This window comes from Aotus nancymaae, unplaced genomic scaffold (genome assembly GCF_030222135.1).
Source record: "Aotus nancymaae isolate 86718 unplaced genomic scaffold, 86718_ANA_hifiasm-v0.15.2.pri h1tg000019l, whole genome shotgun sequence".
Lineage (NCBI taxonomy): Eukaryota > Metazoa > Chordata > Mammalia > Primates > Aotidae > Aotus > Aotus nancymaae.
In genome coordinates, this window is record NW_026988431.1 from 60,449,883 (window position 1) to 60,473,120 (window position 23,238).

Here is a 23,238-nt window from a genome sequence, read left to right on the forward strand (position 1 = left end):
AGCCACTGCAGGTGATCCCCAGGCAAGCAGGGTCTGGAGTGGACTCCAGCAGTCCTACAGCAGAGGGGCCTGACTGTTAGAACGAAAACTAAAAAGCAGAAAGAAATAACTTCATCATCAACAAAAAGGAGGTCCACTCAGAGACCCCATCTAAAAGTCACCAACTACAAAGACCACAGGTAGATAAGTCCACAAAGATGGGAAGAAACCAGCACAAAAAGGATGAAAATACCCAAAACCAGAACGCCTCTCCTCCTCCAAGGGATCACAAATCATCACCAGCAAAGTAACAAAGCTGGATGGAGAATGAGTCTGATGAATTTACAGAAGCAGGCTTCAGAAGGTGGATAATAACAAACTTCTCTGAGCTAAAAGAACATGTTCTAACCCAATGCAAAGAAACAAAGAACCTTGAAAGAAGTTTTGACGAAATGCTAGTGAGAATACACAGCTTAGAGAGAATATAAATGACTTCATGGAGCTGAAAAACACAACACGAGAACTTCGCGAGGCATACACAAGTTTCCAATAGCCAAATCGACCAAGCAGAAGAAAGGATATCAGAGATAGAAGATTAACTCAATGAAATAAAATGAGAAGGCAAGATTAGAGAAAAAAGAGTGAAAAGAAATGAACAAAGCCTCCAAGAAATATGGGATTATGTGAAAAGACCTAATCTACGTTTGATAGGTGTATCTGAATGTGATAGACAGAATGAATCCAAGCTGTAAAACACTCTTCAGGATATTACCCAGGAGAACTTCCCCAACCTGGCAAGGCAGGCCAACATTCAAGTCCAGAAAATACAGAGAACATCACAAAGAAATTCCTCAAGAAGAGCAACCCCAAGGCACATAATTGTCAGATTCACCAGGGTTGAAATGAAGGAAAAAATGCTAAGGGCAGCCAGAGAGAAAGGTCGGGTTACCCACAAAGGGAAGCCCATCAGACTCACAGTGGATCTTTTGGCAAAAACCCTACAAGCCAGAAGAGAGTGGGGGCCAATATTCAACATCCTTAAAGAAAATAATTTTCAACCTAGAATTTCATATCCAGCCAAACTAAGCTTCAGGAGTGAAGGAGAAATAAAATCCTTTATGAACAAGCAATTGCTCAGAGATTTCATCACCACCAGGCCTGCTTTACAAGAGCTCCTGAAAGAAACACTAAACATAGAAAGGAACAACCAGTACCAGCCACTCCAAAAATGTACCAAATGGGAAAAAGCATTGACACAATGAAGAAACTGCGTCAACCAAATGGGCAAAACAACCAACTAGCATCAAAATGGCAGGATCAAATTCATACATGACAATATTAACCTTAAATGTAAATGGGCTAAATGCCCCAATCAAAAGACACAGACTGGCAAATTGGATAAAAAGTCAAAACCCATCGGTGTGCTGTATCCAGGACACCCATCTCACATGCAAGGACACACGTAGGCTCAAAATAAAGGGATAGAGGAAGATTTACCAAGCAAATGGAAAGCACACAAAAAAAGCAGGAGTGGCAATCCTAGTCTCTGATAAAATAGACTTTAAACCAACATAGGTCAAAAGAGACAAAGAAGGACATTACATATTGGTAAAAGGATCAATGCAACAAGAAGAGCTAACGATCCTAAATATATACGCACCCAGAGGAGCAGCCAGATATATAAAGCAAGTTCTTAAGAACCTACAAAGAGACTTAGACTCCCACACAGTAATAGTGGGAGACTTTAACACTCCACTGTCAATATTAGACAGATCAACAAGACGGGAAATTAACAAGGATATTCAGGACTTGAACTCAGATCTGGACTGAGCAAACCTAATAGACATTTACAGAACTCTCCACCCCAAATCCACAGAATATACATTCTGCTCAGCACTACATCACATCCACTCTAACATTGACCAATATTTGGAAGTAAATCCCTCCTCAGCAAATGCAAAATAATGGAAATCATAACAAACAGTCTCTCAGACCACAGTGCAATCAAATTAGAACTCAGGATTAAGAAACTAACTCAGAACCGCACAGCTTCATGGAAATTGAACAACTGGCTCCTGAATGTCAACTGGATAAACAATGAAATGAAGGCAGAAATGAAGATGTTTTTCGAAAACAACGAGAACGAAGACACAATGTACCAGAATCTCTGGGACACATTTAAAGCAGTGGCTAGAGGAAAATTTATACCAATAAATGCCCACATGAGAAGCAAGAAAAGATCTAAAATCGACACCCTATCATCAAAATTGAAAGAGCTAGAGGAGCAAGATCAAAAAAATACAAAAGCTAGCAGAAGACAAGATCAGAGCAGAACGGAAGGAGATAGAGACACAAAAAAACCTTCAAAAAATCAATAAATCCAGGAGGTGGATTTTTGAAAAGATCAACAAAATAGACAGACCACTAGCCAGATTAATAAAAAAGAAAAGAGAGAAGAATCAAATAGATGCAATAAAAAACGATAAAGGGGATATCACCACTGATTCCACAGAAATACAAACCACCATCAGAGATTACTACAAACAACTCTATGCACACAAACCAGTAAACCTGGAAGAAATGGATAAATTCCTAGACACTTGCACCCTCCCAAGCCTAAATCAGGAAGAAGTCGAAACCCTGAATAGACCAATAACAAGGGCTAAAGTTGAGGCAGCAATTAAGAGCCTACCAACCAAAAAAAGCCCAGGTCCAGATGGGTTCACAGCCGAATTCTACCAGACATACAAAGAGGAGCTGGTACCACTCCTTCTGAAACTATTCCAAACAATCCAAAAAGAGGGAATCCTCCCCATATCATTTTATGAGACCAGTATCATCCTGATACTAAAACCTGGCAGAGACTCAACAAAAAAAGAAAACTTCAGGCCAATATCCATGATGAACATAGATGCAAAAATCTTCAATAAAATACTGGCAAGCTGATTGCAACAGCACATCAAAAAGCTTATCCATCACGATCAAGTAGGCTTCATCCTGGGGATGCAAGGCTGGTTCAACATACACAAGTCTATAAACATAATTTACCACATAAACAAAACCAAAGACAAAAACCACATGATTATCTCAATAGATGCAGAGAAGACCTTCGACAAAATTCAACAGACCTTTATGCTAAAAACTCTCAATAAACTGGGTATTGACAGAAGGTATCTCAAAATAATAAAAGCTATTTATGACAAACCCACAGCCAATATCATACTGAATGGGCAAAAACTGGAAGCATTCCCTTTGAAATCTGGCACTAGACAAGGATGCCCTCTCTCACCATTGCTACTCAATATAGTATTGGAAGTTCTAGCCAGAGCAATCAGGCAAGAAAAAGAAATAAAGGGTATTCAATTAGGAAAGGAGGAAGTCAAATTGTCTCTATTTGCAGGTGACACGATTGTATATTTAGTAGACACCATCATCTCAGCCCAAAATCTCCTGAAACCGATAAGCAACTTCAGCAAAGTCTCAGGATACAAAATCAATGTGCAAAAATCACAAGCATTCCTATACACCAATAACAGACTTAAAGAGAGCCAAATCAAGAATGAACTGCCATTCACAATTGCTACAAAGAGAACAAAATACCTAGGAATACAACTAACAAAGGATGTAAAGGACGTCTTCAAGGAGAACTACAAACCACTGCTCAAGGAAATAAGAGAGGACAGAAACAGATGGAAAAACATTCCATGTTCATGGTTAGGAAGAATCAATATTGTGAAAATGGCTATACTGCCCAAAGTAATTTATAGATTCAATGCTATCCCCATCAAGCTACCTATGACCCTCTTCATAGAACTGGAAAAAACCACCTTAAACCTCATATGGAACCAAAAGAGAGCCCGCATAGCAGAGACAATTCTCAGCAAAAAGAACAAAGCTGGAGGCATCATGCTACCTGACTTCAAACTATACTACCAGGCTACAGTAATCAAAACAGCATGGTACTGGTACCAAAACAGAGATATAGACCAATGGAACAGAACAGAGTCCTTGGAGGCAGTGCCACACATCTACAACCATCTGATCTTTGACAAACCTGACAAAAACAAGCAATGGGGAAAGGATTCCTGTTTAATAAATGGTGTTGGGAAAACTGGCTAGCCATGTGCAGAAAGCAGAAACTGGACCCCTTCCTGACACCTTACACTAAAATTAACTCTAGATGGATTAAAGACCTAAACATAAGACCTAATACCATCAAAACCCTAGAAGAAAACCTAGGCAAAACCATTCAGGACATAGGCATAGGCAAGGACTTCGTGACTAAAACACCAAAAGCACTGGCAACAAAAGCCAAAATAGACAAATGGGACCTAATCAAACTCCACAGCTTCTGTACAGCAAAAGAAACAGTCAATAGAGTGAATCGGCAACCAACAGAATGAGAAAAAAATTTTGCAGCTTACCCATCTGACAAAGGGCTGATATCCAGAATTTACAAAGAACTAAAACAGATTTACAAGAAACAAACAAACAAACACATTCAAAAGTGGGTGAAGGACGTGGACACTTTTTAAAAGAATACATTTATGAGGTCAAGAAACATATGATAAAATGCTCATCATCACTGGTCATTAGAGAAATGCAAATCAAAACCACATTGAGATACAATCTCATGCCAGTTAGAATGGCAATCATTACAAAATCTGGAGACAACAGATGCTAGAGAGGATGTGGAGAAATAGGAACACTTTTACACTGTTGGTGGGAGTGTAAATTAGTTCAACTGTTGTGGAAGACAGTGTGGCGATTCCTCAAGGACCTAGAAATAGAAATTCCATTTGACTCAGCAATCTCATTACTGGGTATATATCCAAAGGATTATAAATCATTCTATTATAAAGACATATGCACACGTATGTTCATTGAGGCACTGTTTACAATAGCAAAGACTGGAACCAACCCAAATGCCCATCAATGATAGACTGAACAAGGAAAATGTGGCACATATACGCCATGGAATACTATGCAGCCATGAAAAATGATGAGTTTGCATCCTTTGTAGGGACATGGACGAATCTGGAAACCATCGTTCTCAGCAAACTGACACAAGAACAGAAAACCAAACACCACATGTTCTTACTCATAGGTGAGTGTTGAACAATGAGAACACGTGGACACAGAGAGGGGAGCATCACACACTGGGGTTGTGGTGAAATAGAGGAGGGACAGTGGGGGGTATGGAGTTGGGGAGGGATAACATGGGGAGAAATGCCAGATATAAGTGACGGGGGGATGGAGGCAGCAAACCACATTGCCATGTATATACCTATGCAACAATCCTGCATGTTCTGCACATGTACCCCAGAACCTAAAGTGCAATATAATAATAATAAGAAAGCATCTACAACACAAAAATGAATAAATAAATAAAAATAAATAAAACAAAATGCATGCCTAAAGGCAGGCCCGGAGCTTCCTACTAACCAATGCAAAGAATGCAACACACTGGTTACATAATTCCTAAGATTTTATTTTGGCCTTATTTTTCATAAAAAAAAAAAAAAAAAGAAAGAAAAGAAAGCCCAATTGTCCCTAGTACTACAGGCCGAGAAAATTTTTTACCATGGATCCTCAACACAGGACTACAGGCTGAGAAAAATTCCTCACATGGATCCTCAGCTATGTTACCTACCACAATGGCCAATGTTTAGTGGGAGCTGTCCAAGCACTCTGTCTACCATGCTGCTTCCCTCCCAAAGAATGGCTCTTCTGAGATGAGGAAGCTAAGACTCAGAGAAGTTCAGTAACTTGGCCAGGTCACACAGCTAGTGAGTGGTGGTGCTGGGGCTTACTGAGTCTGTTGGTCACCTAAGTCCCTGCTGTTGACCATTGCTTTATGAACAATAACCCTGGAATAGAGTAAGTTTCACAGGCAATGTCTTATAATGAGCTCAACAGCCAGTGATAAAAAGGTGTGTCAACAAAGGAGCAGGTTACCTTCGAGCTGGAAGCCTAAAGCATTACTGTAACACAGCTTGCATTTCTTATATTAAATTTTGTACTTTCGACTAGTAAATTAATTAAATTTCTTATTATTTTGTACTTTTGACTAGTAAATTACTAGGAGTCAAAAAATATGGATGTTCTTTTTCAAGCTACAAATGTGTCTCCAGCAAATATAACAGGTCACATTTTCAAAATTCCATATTTTCCCTCTTATACAGATCACAGCTTTCACACAGACAATGAAGGGTTTTCTCACTGTCTATAAGAATTAAAGTACAGCGGCGGGGTGCGGTGGCTCAAGCCTGTAATCCAAGCACTTTGGAGGCCTAGGCAGGCGGATCACCTGAGGTCGGGAGTTCAAGACCAGCCTGACCAACGTGGTGAAACCCCGTTTATTTAAAAAAAAAAAAAAAAAAAAAGAACTAAAGTACAGTTGTCCATTATAGAAGCTTCTTTTAAGATAGACTGCCATCTTTTTCAAATGTTTCAGCTCTGTGGAAAATAACTTAGGTTTTTTCCTACTTGCAAAAGAAACGTTTCCACTTGAAACCTGTTGGAAATACGAAATAGACTATATAGTTCCATCAAAGAAAAGCTTATTATTTATTCGCATAGCATTTTTCTTTTGTGTCAAGTTGAACAGTGGTATTAAGCGAATGCCCACAAAGCATCTTAAAGGCTAAGGAAGGATTACACTAACGGCTCAGCTCTGAGACAGGTTTACGTACCTTGCAGGGCACTTTCCTTGGGCTTAACATCTTTTAGCCTATCTGTGGAGGATATCAGAGGGCAAAGTTTCTGTCATGAAATAGGACTAATCAACTTAGTTGAATTCATATTTAAGGCAAGGTTAAACTGAATTAGGACCATTTTCGAAAGGGTTGTCAGATGTATTTTTCAAGCTGCAGCCAGGAAGCTTCCGCAGTTGAAGGACACAAAGTCTGTGTGTGGTTCTTCCATCAGCAACGTCAAAGGCAAGAAGTCTTCCTAGAGGATGTAAGTACATAACTACACACTGATTAGGCCAAAATCGAGGCTAGTTACTGTGAGTAAAATACTGTACATATAAAATAGAAGGACATCTTTATCTTGAAGGAAATGCTTAAGTTTATCTGCAAACTTTACTGGCTCTATTACTAACGGTATGTGAGCTAAGAAATTCCTACTTGACTGAAGTTACTAACAAGTAAAGACGATGTGCCATTCCTGCCAAATAAACACTGCCTGATCGCAGTTTTTGGAGTTTTTAAGTGAAAGTAAAATGACATTTATTTAAGATAAAGTCAGTTCGAAGCTGTATGTAAATTTACTGTTTTTTATCATCTTCAAATAGATTAAGTACCTACCTCTATGCGTTACATCTGTATGTTCACTACACGTTACTATTTTAATGGCCTCCCATTACTGCAAACATCTATATTCCAAAAATTGTCATGATGTATGAACCATGAAATGTCAGAGTAGAAAATTTCAGAAAAACATTGAGGAACAATCAATGGTAATCATGAAATAGAATCTATATTGATATTTCTTAATTCATTCTTTAAGACTTTCTAACTAAAATACCTAATATTCAGTTCCATTATATGAATATGGCTAGAATTTCACTTTAATCTCTACAGATTTATGTGTAATGGACTTTGCTTCACAATCTTTTGGAGAAAGTGAACGTAATTTATACAAACTGTAGTAGCACATAAATTATATTGAATCCAGTAGAAATTACATAATTTTGACTTATTTTAATGATGACAAAGGTTTACCTTTTTTGTTAGGATATTTGTAATTGTGCCTAGCACCTGACATTTCAAGACGGCATGGATGGATCTAATGAAAATGAGCTTCCAGAGTAAAAAGAAATAAAAAGTGAGAGCAGCCAGCACATAACCCACTGTCTTCAATAACAATTTCCAGGGTAAGTGCTATGGTGAAACGCACTTAGAAAAGGGCTGAAAGCACATGCCTTTAGTGGAAGGGAAATACATTTGAGTGGCACTGCCAAGTGCTTCAGGATTAACCGTCTTCGTTGGTAGTGGTACACACTATTACAGTGCTAACTCCTTTTTATTTATGCTGTGCTAGTTTAACAGAGAAAATTCCTACTGTATTTAAAACTAAAACTAAAATTAAATCTAGTTTCCTTCTAAAGTGGGATGAGAGTGGCGTAACTCAAGCCAGTAGAAAAGAGATCTCTAAAGTTCTCCTCTGTCCTTGGCAGAGATGGGTAGGGGAGCAAGACATGGAGAGACCCAGAAAAAGGCCTATTTGGGTTTTGCTCAGAGCAGAGTTGGAGGAGATGGGCTACAAAGACCTCTGCAAAGCAGAAGCAGGAGGAATGACTTTGGAATTGTTGGGGTATTGCCTAAGAGAAGGCCAAGAAAACTCACAAGAAGCCAGGCCTGAATTGTAAAAATTGCTCTCATTTGAATTTAAAGTTTTACATTTGTTTATTTTACGTTTATTTATCTCAGATCTGTGGAAACATTTAATTTTACTGCTCTACTTTTCAAATATAAAAACTTACCAGGTATAGCAGGTATTTAAAAACTAACTCATTTTAATGTATGTAATCAGAAAACATGCATCATACATACCATAAATATTCTACATATAATTGCTCAAATCCAGGATTTTCTAAACTCAAATTGCACTGATTTTAATGAATGGTCATAGTATAGCCAATAACACACAAATATATAAAATTGGCAGCTGGCTACTGGGCACTGGGAAATCATTCAGTGAATATCTGCTGATCTGGCAAGGGCTTTAGTTCATGAAGTTCACGTCTTACTGCTACGGCCCTAATCAGTTGAGACAGAATTAGCACTAGCTAAATCATCTATGTGCTGCCTGGAGGGGTTTGTTGAGGTTAAGAGTCTGAAGACAGAGATTAAGGAGTCCTCATCCTCCTAATGTGCTGGGCATCCAGGATTAGAGCTCTGGGTCAGGGAAATCCAGCCGGAATGCAGACCTAAGCACCACTGCACTCCCTCATGTTGGGATTACCAGACACGCTCTGCACTTAAAATTTATATTCCAGTCTGCACTTTCACTCAAGCATTTCACCTGCTACAGCAAAGTGACCTTAGTTTACAATTTGTCTACATGTGTCTAAAATAGAAGGGGATGCCCTCAAAATATGAAAGTATGCATTTAAAGACTCATGCTTGATCGTAAGACTCAGCACCCCCAAAACAATGGTTTTAAGGGAACACACATTTGGAGTTTCAAGTGTCTACCTGGCGAATGAAGGGAAAGATCAGATCAACCTCAGAACGTCGCTTGAAAGTATTCTGATTTTATTTTCTTCAAAATATAATTTGGCTTAGGGCAGTGAAACTATTCTATACTATACTACACTGTATACTGGTGGATAAGTGCCCTTCTACATTTTCAGAATCGTGGAATGTACAACACCAAGAGTGAATCCACGTGTAAACCATGAATTTTGGGTGACAATGATGTGTCAGTGTAGCTTAACTGATTGTAACAAGTGTACGCTCTGATGCAGGATGTGGCAGTGGAGAAGCTGTGCATGTGTGTGTGTTGGGGAGGATATGAAAACTCCGTACTGTCTACTCCATTTTCCTGTGAACCTAAAACTTCTCTGAAAAATAAAAGTGAAAAATATGTAATTTGAGGTATGTGCATGATAAACAAACCTGTTTTTTGTTTGTTTTTTGAGATGGAGTCTCGTTCTTCATCCAGGCTGGAGTGCAGTGGTGTGATCTTGGCTCACTGCAACCTCCGCCTCCCGGGTTCAAGCGATTCTTCTGCCTCGGCCTCCCAAGTAGCTGGGACTACGGCATGCACCACCGCACCCTGCTAATTTTTGTATTTTTAGTAGAGACGGGGTTTCACCATATTGTTCAGGCTGGTCTCAAACTCCTGACCTTGTGATCCGCCCACCTTGACCTCCCAACGTGTTGGGTTTACAGGTGTGAGCCACCGCGCCCGGCCTGCAATCCTTTTCTTTAAAGACTATTTGGGCATCAACCGATATGATAAAGATAAGTGAGTAAGTGCAAGGATTAAAAGAAACTAGGGAAGCCAAGTGGAGCCCAAACCTGTAACACACAGGTGCTGCCGACGCCAATGACTCATTGTCCTGCCCAGGGGCTTCCATGACACGGGGACGTTTCTTCAGGCACTGGGACTAGCTTGCGTTTTGGATTAAAATTTGGTGGATTGATCCAAAAACAATGAACCACCCCCCTGGCATTGTAAAAACAAAGCAAGCCAGACCCGAGAACCATGGAATGAAGAACAGATGTCGTACCATGGGTAGTTTTAATGGTACATTAGATAAGACGTGACCTTTCCCATTGGCCAGATGGCACTGAGTTCTCCCACTTACTTCACATAACTTGTGACTAATGGTAAAAAAAAAAAAAATCCTGCTGTTTTCTTACAGACAGTGGACCCTACAGAGCCTCATATAGGTATGTCTAAGCCTGGCAAACCTGGTATTTCAGAAGAAAGGCGCCTGTGCCAACTGTCTAGTGGCACGACATCGGAAGGCTGCCACGTTGCCTCGGCAGTGCTAGTCAGTGTTGCTGCCCTAGCTTACGTCTTCCTGGCCTCCTCCTGAGTTCGCCCGCAACCACGCAAGTCATTTCCCATCTCAAGCACCCACATCTCTCTCTCTCTCTCTCTGTTTCTCAGGCTGAAGGTTTTCTTCTGCACCACGGGAGCTTGCTGTGTCTAGCTCAAGCATAACCCAGGTGCAAAGGAAAACTGTGCCTTCAACCAACGGCCCGCAGAGGTCGATGGGCCAACTCTTTTTCCTTCATGAGGACAATTCTGAGGTCTTCTACCATAGGTTCTTAAAGGTTCCCAGCAGGACTGAGCACCAGTTGCCCACAGTGAAATCCCGCACAGCAATTCACTCACCCTTCCTTGGCTTTTCCCTTCCTGGTCTTGCTTCCCTGCTGCCTCACGTGGGCTTCCTGGGATTGCCTCCCAAATAAGTTATCGTACTTAAGCTCTTGTCTTAGGGCCTGCTTTGGGAATTCCAAAGTAAGACAATCTTATCTCCTTTTGGTGACTCATCTCCATGGCTTTTTTAAAAGGTAACATGTATCAGGAAGAGACGTGGTCAGCCTCGAAGACACCCCTGTTCCTCTCTTTCTTTTTCCTTCTCCTTCCTTCTGACTTGTCTCAGACATCACATAGGATACAAGCTGAGCCATATATATACACACACACACACACACACACACATATACACACATACTATATGTACACACACACACACACACACACATACATATATATATATATATATAATTTTGAGACAGAGTCTCCCTCTGTCGCCCAGGCTGGAGTGGCAGTGGTGCGATCTTGGCTCACTGCAACCTCCGCCTCCTGAGTTCAAGTGATTATTCTGCCTCAGCCTCCTGAGTAGCTGAGACTACAGGCACCACACCTGTCTAATTTTTCTATTTTTAGTAGAGATGGGTCTTCACCATGTTGGCCAGGCTGGTCTTGAACTCCTGACCTCAGGTGATCCACCCAACTTGGCCTCCCAAAATGCTGGGATTACAGGTGTGAGCCACTGCGCCCAGCCTGAGCCCTATATATTTTTTAAATAGCCTTATTGAGGAAAATTTGATATAAAAGAATTGCACGTATTTAAAGTGTACAATTTGGTGAGTTTAGACATACGCGTAATCTGTGAAGCCATCGCTTAAGTAACAGACACACCCAACACTTTCTGAAGTTTTCCTGTGTCCCTTTGGTTTTGTTTTATTTGTGGTAAGAATACTTAACATGAAATGTACCTTCTTAATACATTTTGACATGCACAATGGATGAACCCGGAGGACGTTATGCTAAGTGAAAAAGCGCCCGTCACATCAGGACAAATGCTGCGTGATTCTACCTCTCCGAGGTGTCTAAAATAGTCAAACTCATAGAAGCAGAAAATCTAACAGTGGTTGCCAGAGGCTGGGGGCGATAGATGTGGAAAACTGTTGTCCAGTGGGTAAAGTTTCTTTCACGCTGGACGAATAAGTTCTAGATATCTGCTGCACAAAATAGAGCCTGTAGGCTGGGTGTGGTGGCTCACACCTGTAATCCCAGCACTTTGGGAGGCCGAAGTGAGTGAATCACCAGAGGTCAGGAGTTCAAGCCCAGCCTGGTCAACATAGAGAAACCTTGTTTCTACTAAAAATACAAAAAAAAAAAAAAAAAATAGCTGGGCGTGGTGGCGCACACCTGTAATCCCAGCTACTTGGGAGGCTGAGGCAGGAGAATTGCTTGAACCCCAGAGGGGGATGTTGCAGTGGACTAAGATTGCGCCATTGCACTCTAGCTTGGGCAAGAGAGTGAGACTCTGGCTCAAAAAACAAAACAAAACAAAAAACAAAATAGAGGCTATAACATAACAATTCTATCTCACTCACTCATAAGTTCGAACTTCTGCTAGAGACCATCAATTCATGACACAAATCAAAGTTTAACAATTTTTCAAAACGAAACATCAAGTGATGTCCCCCATTGTTCTGTTGTAAATGGTCTGTCTGGAGGAAGAAGACAGCTGTGCACCGGATCTCTTGGGGAGCACCTGAGATTTCCAGCTGCGGAGCAGCGTCCTCGCCAGGGTTGTGTGCCAGCCCACCTCCGACCCAGCCCGGGTTCTCCGTTAGCATCCTCCATGGTTTACAGACACCTGACAGAGATTTTTATTCTAATCCTGACTGTGTCATGGTTACTAAACTCTCTAAGGCCACTGTCAGAGAAGAAAGTCTACTGACCTCACAGGAAAACAGTGAAAATAAATAGAGATAAAGAACTTTAACATGTATATGTGAATGGCAAAAGCCAATGTGAGGTGGCCCATGGATTTGGATTTCCAATTTGATCAGTGGGGCTAGGTCTGAAAAATAAGCTAATAAAGTGATCGTATATTTAAATGTCATCATATTTTTAGTATTTGAACCATGTGAATGAAATAACTATTTTAAAAATTAAATCGAACACAAGAAAAGAAAGGTCACTACTTTGAAAAACAGAACATTTCCTTCCTAATATATTTTTCTTCAAACATACTTGCAGGTATCTCAGATTTTTAAAAACAATAAGAGGCTGAGTGAGTGGCTCACGCCTGTAATCCCAGCACTTTGGGAGGCCGAAGTGGGTGGATCACGAGGTCAGGAGATCCAGACCATCCTGGCTAATGTGGTGAAACCCCATCTCTACTGAAAATACAAAAAATTAGCTGGGCGTGGTGGCACGCGCCTGTAGTCGCAGTTACTCGGGAGGCTGAGGCAGGAGAATTGCTGGAACCTGGGAGGTGGAGGGTGCATACCACTGCACTCCAACCTGGGTGATAGAGCGAGACTAGTCTCAAAAAAAAAAAAAAAAATGCTGGGTGCGGTGGCTCACGCCTGTAATCCCAGCACTTTGCGAGGCTGAGGCAGGTGGATCATCTGGAGGTCAGGAGTTTGAGACCAGCCTTGCCAATATGGTGAAACCCCGTCTCTACAAAAAATACAAAAATTAGACAGGCATGGTGGCACCTGCCTGTAATCCCAGCTACCCAGGAGGCTGAGGCAGAAGAATTGCTTGAATCCGGGAGGCAGAGGTTGCAGTGAACTGAGATCATGCCACTGCACTCCCAGCCTGGGCAACAGAGTGAGACTCTGTCTAAAAAAAAAGAAAAGAAAAGAAAAGAAAACCCAATTATTTATTAATTTTTAATTTTTATGGGTACATAGGCGTATATATTTATGGGGGGCACATGAGATATTTTGCTACAGGAAAACAATGGATAATAATCACATTAGGGTAAATGGCATATCCGTCACCTCAAGTATTCGTCATTTCTTTGTGTTACAAACAATCCAACTATACTTAGTTATTTTTTATTTATTTGTTTATTTATTTTTGAGATGGAGTCTCACTCTGTCACCCAGGCTGGAGTGTAGTGGCATGATCTTGGCTCACTGCAACCTCCGCCTCCCAGGTTCAAGCAATTCTCCTGCCTCAGCCTCCGGAGTAGCTGGGATTACAGGTGTGTGCCACCATGCCCGGCTAATTTTTGCATTTTTAGTAGAGACAGGGTCTCACAGTGTTTGCCAGGCTGGTCTTGAACTCCTGACCTCAAATGATCTGGCTGCCTTAGCCTCCCAAAGTGCTGGGATTACAGGCGTGAGCCTGCGCGCCCAGCCCTATAATTAGTTATTTTTAAATGTACAATAAATTTCCAGGCACGGTGGCTCACGCCTGTAATCCCAGCACTTTGGGAGCCCAAGGCAGTTGGTTCACCTGAGGTCGGGAGTTCAAGACCAGCCTGACCAACATGGAGAAACCCTGTCTCTACTAAAAATACAAAATTAGCCAGGCGTGGTGGTGTGCCTGTAATCCCAGCTACTTGGGAGGCTGAGGCAGGAGAATCACTTGAACCCAGGAGGCGGAGGTTGCAGTGAGCTGAGATCGTGCCGTTGCACTCCAGCCTGGACAAAAAGTGAAACTCCATCTAAAAAAAGAAAGTTGGTATTTCTGGAATCTTGCAAGGCTGGTTTAATTTTATTATTGCTTGTAGTTTGGTATGGTATTACGGTGAACTCTGCAACAAATTCCAAGGGCATACTGATAAAACACTGAGTTCTACAATTATACATGCAGTTTTTGTGTAACTAGTCTTCCCAAGTGTTGTGAAAATACAAAGGGCTTTTATTGTGTTCAAGAAGAAGTCAAATCTTTCACAAAAAGTAGAGTTATTTGTTGAAGTGTCTATCTGGTTCTTTTCAGAGCTGCATCAGTGGCGAGAGATACTGATGACAAACCCAGTGATGGCTGTGAACCCTTTATTGACACCATCAGGGCAGCAGACAATCCCGCTGATTGCCTCACCATTTGGGCCTCCAGCTGTGGACAGGTATTTCTCCCCAGTGTAATCGTTTGACCAAAGAACAACACGGACAGTCATTAAGTTTTGGAATGATGTTAACTCCAGTGTTGTTTTATTGTCTAATGTTATTTCGGTGAACTGTGGTGCAGTAATTCAAGTCAAGATACCCTGCTGACCTCACTCTCAGGACATTTGCTGTCGTTTCTCCTCTGAGGCCTGCTTGACCTACTACTCACTCAGGAATAACCAATGAGCACTTACTATGTGACAGGCACTGTGCAGGGGCAAACACTGGAGTGTTAGTCTTCTAAGGCTGCCATAATAAAATACTCAGGCTGGATGGCTCACACAGCAGAACTTTATTTCTTGGTTCTGGAGCTGAGAGTCCAAGATCAAGGTGCTGCAGGGTTGGTTTCTGGTGAGGTCTCTCTGGCTTACAGGCAGGCACCTGCTCACTGTATCCTCACATGGCCCTTCCTGGTGTGCATTTGCAGAAAAGGATCCCTGGTATCTCCTGTTCTTAAAAGGACACCAGTCCTATCGGATTAGGGCTCCACCTTTATATCATTTAATCAAAATTACCTCCTTAAAGGCCCTGTCTCCAACTACAGTCACATTGGTGGTTAAGGCTTCATGTGCTAATTTTCTTTTGCAGGGGGGAGGGGAAAGTCCATAACAACTGGGTACCCTAGATTTCCTGTGAAGAAACAATTCTTTCTTTTCAATAAAAGGTAAATCGTAGGTATTTGGGTTGCACACTCTGGAAGTAACCTACCTTCCCTTGGGGTTTTTTTTTTTTTTATTAATATTTTGACATTCAGGAGAGAAAATAGAACTATTTATTTATTTATTTTGAGACAGAGTCTCGCTCTGTCACCAGGCTGGAGTGCAGTGGTGCAACCTCAGCTCACTGCAACCTCCGCCTCCTGGGTTCAAGTGATTCTTCTGCCCCAGCCTCCCGAGTAGCTGGGATTACTGGCATGCACCACCATGCCCATCTAATTTTTTGTGTTTTTAGTAGAGACGGGGTTTCACCATGTTGGCCAGGCTGGTCTCGAACTCCTGGACCTCATGATCTGGCCACCTCAGCCTCCCAAAGTGCTAGGATTACAGGCGTGAGCCACCGCACCCAGCCTCATTATTTATTCTTGTTTATGGACTGTGAATAATGAAGTGGAACTTCTAGAGACCACTAATGTTTAGCAGAACAAGTTGTCCACCCAGGTACTCAAACATTGATCCCAAATGGCAGACCCAAGCAAAGCATGTCCGTTAAATGAGGAAAGAATTTGTGGTCAGAGTAGACTGTTGGTCATGAAAAATCAGAGAGCAGTGTTGATTTTGTACGTCTTTTTTTCCAGACATCCCTAAATCTTTCCTTTCCTGCTTTCTCTGTTTTGTTGTCAGCTGGATCAGTCCTTCATTAGTAGAGTCCTTCCCAATCTGTCCACCGTATTTCTCCGTAAACTCCTAAAGACTCCAGGACTTTTGTATTTCATTTTGGGAAAAGATGATAGACTCCCACGTGGCAATAAAAAAAATCTCACTGACTCGGCCATGGAAATTTTGTACTCCAGCCTCATTTTCCCTGTTTTATTTTCTATCTTTTTGTTCCTAGAGATGTATTGCCTTCCACTGTCGCTCCAACTGATCCAAGACACTTTTGTGTTCCTTCCCAGTTTGGATCCTCTGTTCTACCAAACACAAGTATGCCAAATGTGTTGTCCAATCGGATCTACCCAGGTATGAGCAGTAGAAGTTTGCTGTCATCTGTGGAGTCATTTTGAACTGGATGGACGCATTAAACTTGCTATCATTTTACTCCTAAACACTGGGGGCAGGACCGTGTGGTGGGGGTGTCTGTAGTCTCTGCAGCTACCACCTAGTTTCAGACCATGGTGCTGCCACTGTGTGACCCCGTGTGAGCTGCCTGACTCCTCTAAGCATCAACTTATTCAGGAATATCATGAAGAACTGCACGATTACTATTTGTCTTATCTTACACATGACAAACTGATAAAGTTATCAGGAGATTAGATCTGAGAATTAATGGGGCTTAAGGCAGTTTACATGGGCCTGATGGTCATAGTGAAAATTTGGCTTTTGTTCTGAGTGAAAGGGGAACCCTTCAAGGAGTTTGAGCAAAAGAGCAACATGGTCTGACTTAAATGTTACCAGAATAATTCTGGCTGCTGAGATGGGGACAAACCTGATGGGATCAAAGTTCTGGGAATAAACTGATGGGAATTAATGGGCTATTAGAATAGCTAAAACATTATGACAGCTTGGTCCTGGGTGATGACAGCAGGAATAAGAAGAAGTGGTTAACTTCTGTAATTATTTTGATTGTAGAAACAATGAAATTTTCTCACAGCATGTATGTGGAAGGTGGAAGAAAGAGATACTAAGAATGACATCAAAAATTTTGGTGCAAATAGTTGGAAAGATGGAGTTGCTACTCATTGAGTTGAGGAAGATCGTGAAAGGAACAGGGTTATTGGGGAGGGAGACATACCAGGGTTCAGCTTGCTCATACTACATCTCAGATGCCTCATAGACACCCAAGTAGGGAGCTCATGAAGGCAGCTGAATGCAGGGAGAACTTCTAAGGACAACTTGGGGATATAATTTTGGAAGTGATCAGCATACAGGAGGCTAGATCAGATCACCTATGGAGAGTGTAGATAGAAGAGTTAAAAGGAGCATCCCTGAGACCGACCCACTAAAAGAGTCCAGAAGACGAGGAAGAGCAAGCAACGGAGAAGCAAAACGAGTGAGGGGACCAGCGGGGCAGGAAGAGACCCAGGAAAGCACGGTGGCCTGCAGGCCCTGGGAAGACAGTGTGGAATGATTGAATCAAGCGATCACCATATGCCTCACCTCACATATTTATCACTTTTGTTGCTGTTGTTTGTTCAAGATGGAGTTTCGCTCTTGTTACCCAGGCTGGAGTGCAATGGCGCGATCTCGGCTCACTGCAACCTCCGCCTCCCGGGTTCAAGCGATTCTCCTGCCTCAGCCTCCCAAGTAGCTGGGACTACAGGTGTGCACCACCATGCCCAGCTAATTTTTGTATTATTAGTAGAGATGGGGTTTCACCATGTTGGCCAGGCTGGTCTGGAACTTCTGACCTCAAGTGATCCACCCACCTCGGCCTCCCAAAGTGCTGGGATTACAGACGTGGGCCACCACACCTGGCCTTATTTGTCACTTTTTGTGGTTATAAGATTTACAATCATTTTACAACGCACTATTTTAAGGAGTGAGCAGCTGTGTCAAGTGTGCCATTTGCAGAGCAAGTAAGATGAAAACTGAGAATATATCATTAGATTTAGCGCTATGCAGAGGTCATCAGTGACTCTGATACAAGCAATTTCAGTAGTCGCGATGGTGAAAACGTGACTTGTGAGGGCTCAGGAGGGACTAGGTGAGAATTTCCCCACAACACTGAAGCTCAAACGGGTGTATCTTCTCTCCCCAAAATACCATATTCATAAGTTTCTGCTTATCCCTGCTCCACAATTCCAACAACTCGGAATAGATGAGAACAATGTGAAGAAAAGCCTGACACAAAAAGAAATAGGATTCACGCCTGGGTCAGTGAAGAGGCTGGCCCGCCTGGATCTGAGCATGCTGTCTACCTCAGGTCACGAACCCATTTAACTGTAATGAGAGCAAGCATTCAAGCAAGGGCCAGATCTGAAACTGGACCCACCTGGTAAATCGGTTCAAGGACCAAAGGAGATCCTGGATGGAGGCCACCTGGCAGCAACAGCCCAGTAAGCTGTAGCCCAGGATTACAGACAACAGGCCGACAGACTAGTAAAACCGCTGTACTGCCGACTCTTCTTGATAAAGAACCCAGAAATTGCCAATATTTGGATATACAAGCAAACAGGTCGCCCACCTTTCTCTAGGGACATAGGTCAGGTCGCCCACCTTTCTCTAGGGACATAGGTCAGGTCTCCCACCTCAAGGCTGAAGTGTAAGAGAGAGCAAGGACAAGCTAAGGCCTCAGTCCTGCAAACACTGAGCTACTAGGTGAGGTGGCAAAATAGAAGCTAAGACAGGGCTCTGTTTAAAAAACAGGGATGTAGGGCTGGGCGCAGTGGCTCACACTTGTAATCCCAGCACTTTGGGAGCCCGAGACAGGCAGATCACCTGAGGTCAGGAGTTCGAGAGCAGCCTGACCAACATGGAGAAACCCTTTCTCTATTAAAAATACAAAAAAATTACAGGCATGCACCACTGGGTGTGATGACACATGCCTGTAAACCCAGCTACTCAGGAGGCTGAGGCAGGAGAATTGCTTGAACCCAGAAGGCAGAGATTGCAGTGAGCCGAGATCGCGTCACTGTACTCCAGCCTGAGTGACAGAGCGAGACTCCATCTCAAAAAAGAAAAAGAAAGAAAAGGTTGACTCATTCCTTTTGTACAAAAAAAATAGAACAATTATCGATTTTACTTCAAAAGCAAGAGATCAATGCGGGGAGACTGGGGAGATGTTGGTCAAAAGGCACCAAGTTTTAGACTCGAGGAATAAGTTCTAGAGATCAATTGTATAGCACGGTGGCTACAGTTAATAACAACGTATTGTATACTTGAAAATTGCTAAGATAGTAGATTGTGGCTGGACGCGGTGGCTCATGCCTGTAACCCCAGCACTTCCGGGGGCGGGGCGCGGTGGCTCACGCCTGTAACCCCAGCACTTCCGGGGGCGGGGCGCGGTGGCTCACGCCTGTAACCCCAGCACTTCCGGGGGCGGGGCGCGGTGGCTCATGCCTGTAACCCCAGCACTTTGGGAGGTCGAGGTGGGCAGATCACCTGAGGTCAGGAGTTTGAGACCAGCCTGGCTAACATGATGAAACCCCATCTCTACTAAAAATACAAAAATTAGCTGGGCATGGTGGCAGGCGCCTGTAATCCCAGCTATTTGGGAGGCTGAGGCAGGAGAATCACTTGAACCCGGGAGTTGGAGGTTGCAGTGAGCTGAGATTGTGCCACTGCACTCCAGCCTGGATGACAGAGCAAGACTCTGTCTCAAAAAAGGAGGAAACTGTAAATCTTCTGACCACAAAAAGTGATAAATATGTGAGGTGAGATGCTAATTAGCTCAAGTTAATCATTCCACAATGTATACATATATCAAAACATCACATTGTACCCCCCCAAAAAATATACTTTTAAAAGACCAAAAAAGGCAACAATCTAGAGTCACAAATCACTTCATCTTTTTTCTTTCAATGTAAGGCAGGAAAATGTCACCGGTCATGAGACCAACAATTAAAGAACAAAAAGTTATCTGGTATTTATCATGCCGTCACCAATGTGACTCTAGACACTGAACAGCTATGATCTGGTATCATTTCCAAAACTGCACAACTGCTGGTTGGTTTTGTTTTTGTTTTTGCAGATACTGTTTTACATCATTACGTTTCAAATGCATGTTTTTAATTTATGTGTGGGGTGCAATGGTGGTTTTCTTTTTTAAGGTTGGGGCATTTTACCACCTGAATCCATAAAGGCAGTGGCCAGAAGGAATGAAATGATTCAAAGGCATCATACTGCCAGGTAATTTGGCAATGTTGTTTTATTTATTTTCTATTCATTCACTTGCTCATTTATTCACTTGTTATGTTCGTATAACAAATACACACACACACGAATTACTTAAAGAAAGTGTTTCAGGCAGATCACAAAAAGAAACAGTCTGCTCTGCCTGTGAAGTAGCCATTCTCTATTCCTTTATCTTCTTCATAAACTCGCTTTCACTTAAAAAAAGAAAGAAAAAGAAGCAAATACAAACACATATGCAGGTTGGTTAAGGATAAAAGCAAGATTAGAAATCCCAGTGAAGCTAACAGTAGTATTAGCACCCAGATTGCAATAGACCATCAGTGTCCCATAATTAAAATGCCTACGATTCCTCTGAAAGTCATATTGGCATTACTGTCTTAAACGACTAAAATTTTGCACAAAGATAGAAGCCAAGTTTGCCAACCCACCTTCAGATTATGCCATCAGAGCTCAGACAACCCCATGTCAGCCCAACAGTGGCCGTCAGCTGTAGTGAAGGAGAAAGAAAAGCATAACAATGAATAGGGTGAGAGAAGGCAGGGAGGCAACTTTCTCATCACTGAACCCAAAGGGGTCCAGCTGAGGACCGCTAAGCAAAGTGAAGTGAGCCAAGCCACCACGTCTTCCCCTCCCCTCTCCCCAGCCACTGCACTGATGTATAAATACTGAGACTTGCATCATCTACCAGTCTTTCTTGAGTCTCACTAAGATTATTTTGCAGGGTTTGAAAATCTCTTCCCAGTACTTTAGGTTTTTTGCAGATTAATCTCTGGCAAGGAGCTAACTGTGCTGCATAAGCCCCATCCTGCTAAACGTGCCCGTCCACTTAGAGGTGACACTCTAAAGACTGGCCTTTGGCCTTCCGTTGTGAGACTCAGGCAAATCTTCAGATCTTACTCAAAACTCTCCTTCTTGCTGGCTTTGTGGGGGATTCATGTTTGTTTCCACCAAACAAACTTCAGATAAACAGTGTGAGGACTGTTTTAGGGAAGGCAAGGGGCTATTAAAATTACATTTATAGTGGTTTTCATGGGCTGTATAAAATATACTGTTTTGTTTTCAGGACAGAAATGGAAATGTATGCTATTTACCAGCAAAGGAGAATGGAAAAAATGAATCCTAAGGGACTAGCAGGCCTAGGGATACCATTCCTCTACGGCTCCGGCGTCCCAGCTGGTCCCACTGCCTACCATGGCAGGGGCATGCTCCCTGCCAGTGACCTGCATTTTCACAGAAGCACCCTCAGAAACCTTCAGGGAAACCCCGTGCTAGTGGCAACTGCACCACACTTTGAGGAGAGCTGGGGGCAGAGATGTCGTCGACTCAGGAAAAATACGGGGAATCAAAAAGTTCTCGACAGTGATGCTGAGAATTCCAAAAGTCAAGTGGAAGAAAAACTCCTGGCCCAGACTCCCGCAGTTCCCTATCAAGAGGATCATTATGCAAAAGACCCAGAAATTGAAGCACCCAACAGCCAGAAGTCAAGCGAAACAAATGAAAAGCCAAGTACGGCTCTCGCCAACACCTGTGGAGAGCTCGCGCCCACTCATAGGAAGCCCTGGGGACCTCACACCGCTACCTTGAAAGCAAAGGCCTGGGAGAGTGGGAAAGAGGCGGCTTCAGAGCAGGCTTTTGCAGCCTGTGATGAAAAGAATGGGGTTTGTCCTCCACTTCCTCGACCGTCTCTGCCAGGTAGGTGTGCAGGGGCCAGTGGCAGATCCTCATTAACTACGGGTTGCCACGTCTGTAGGTTACGACATAATAAACTGTAACCATCCTGCCCCTTTTCATGTTAATCCTGCTTGGAATTACCTTTTCTTAGCATCACTTTATTCCGTCAGTTCTAATAAGCCATATCGTGAAACTAGCCTCTGTTTATATTTTGCTATATAGAGAATTTTCAGCAAAGGCTGGGAAGGTAAATATCTGGGGAAACATAACAGAATTTTTATTTACGATTTTAATGTAATTTAGCGTTTATTTCTTTAACACAAAGCAGAGAGGCTTCTTGGTTAAAAGTATGAATTCTATCTCCCCAGTATTTAAGTATGAGAAAAAAAAGAAAATTAAGCAAAAGCATTACCTTTCAGGGTCCAATACCGTTGGCACATTCAAATCTAAAAATACTAATGCATTTCATGCCAAAAACACACACTGAATAGTCTTCTAGAATTCCTTTAGATAAAAATATTTTAAGACACAGGGATTGTGAAGGGTGTGTAATATAGCCACCATACCAACTGCTTCCCTGCAAAGTATTAATTTGTCATTTTGCTGAAAATGGAGCTAAGTTCTTGTCTCATCCTGAGAGTATGATAATCACATATCATGAAAACATAGTAACATTAATCTGGGGAATATAATCCATGGGTCATTTCTGTTGGAATCTGAAGGAAGCTGGAGTAAACGGGAACTTGTTCACTTACAATAAATGCTATCGGTAAAGATCTTTTCAGAGAAAGAAAAGAGAGAAAGCAGCTAAAGCTTTTAGAAGACACCTCCTAGTAACTCTTAATATCTTGTAAGGAGTTTGCAAATTGAGACCATTCTGGGGTGACAGAATACAAGGAAATTAATGTAACTGTACATCAATCTCTATGTATTTTATGCCACAATTTCTTTCCATTTTAAAGGAACACATGCCCTGCTTCCAGTTGGGGGGAATCTTTCTTTGGATGAAGACATTCAGAAGTGGACCGTGGATGACGTGCACAGCTTCATTAGCAGCCTTCCAGGCTGTTCAGACTATGCACAGGTGACTTAATATTTCAGTATTTCCATACAAGAAAAACAATTTGAAATATCTTTCCTATATAATGAATTACATCAAACTTGCATTTTGCCTACAGAAAGGATTC

At 42.2% G+C, this 23,238-nt stretch overlaps 1 protein-coding gene across 5 annotated transcripts in view; it reads left to right on the forward strand.

Moving 5' to 3' along the window:
- Positions 1–6,553: 6,553 nt before the first annotated feature.
- Positions 6,554–23,238, forward strand: part of SAMD7 (sterile alpha motif domain containing 7) — a 38,589-nt gene continuing 21,904 nt past the window's right edge. For 2 of the 5 annotated variants that reach the window (XR_001110361.2, XM_012470979.2), the window contains exons 1-7: positions 6,572–6,942; positions 7,722–7,861; positions 14,704–14,830; positions 16,422–16,546; positions 20,296–20,374; positions 21,444–22,072; positions 23,014–23,135. Coding sequence is in view for 4 of the 5 variants with exons in the window: in XM_012470979.2 (XP_012326402.2) it covers positions 14,730–14,830; positions 16,422–16,546; positions 20,296–20,374; positions 21,444–22,072; positions 23,014–23,135 (1,056 nt within the window). In the remaining variant the exon portion in view is untranslated. Of the gene's footprint in view, positions 6,943–7,721; positions 7,862–9,457; positions 9,588–14,703; positions 14,831–16,421; positions 16,547–20,295; positions 20,375–21,443; positions 22,073–23,013; positions 23,136–23,238 lie in introns of all 5 variants that reach the window. The other 3 variants (XM_012470980.2, XM_012470981.3, XM_012470982.2) reach the window with 3 other exon arrangements.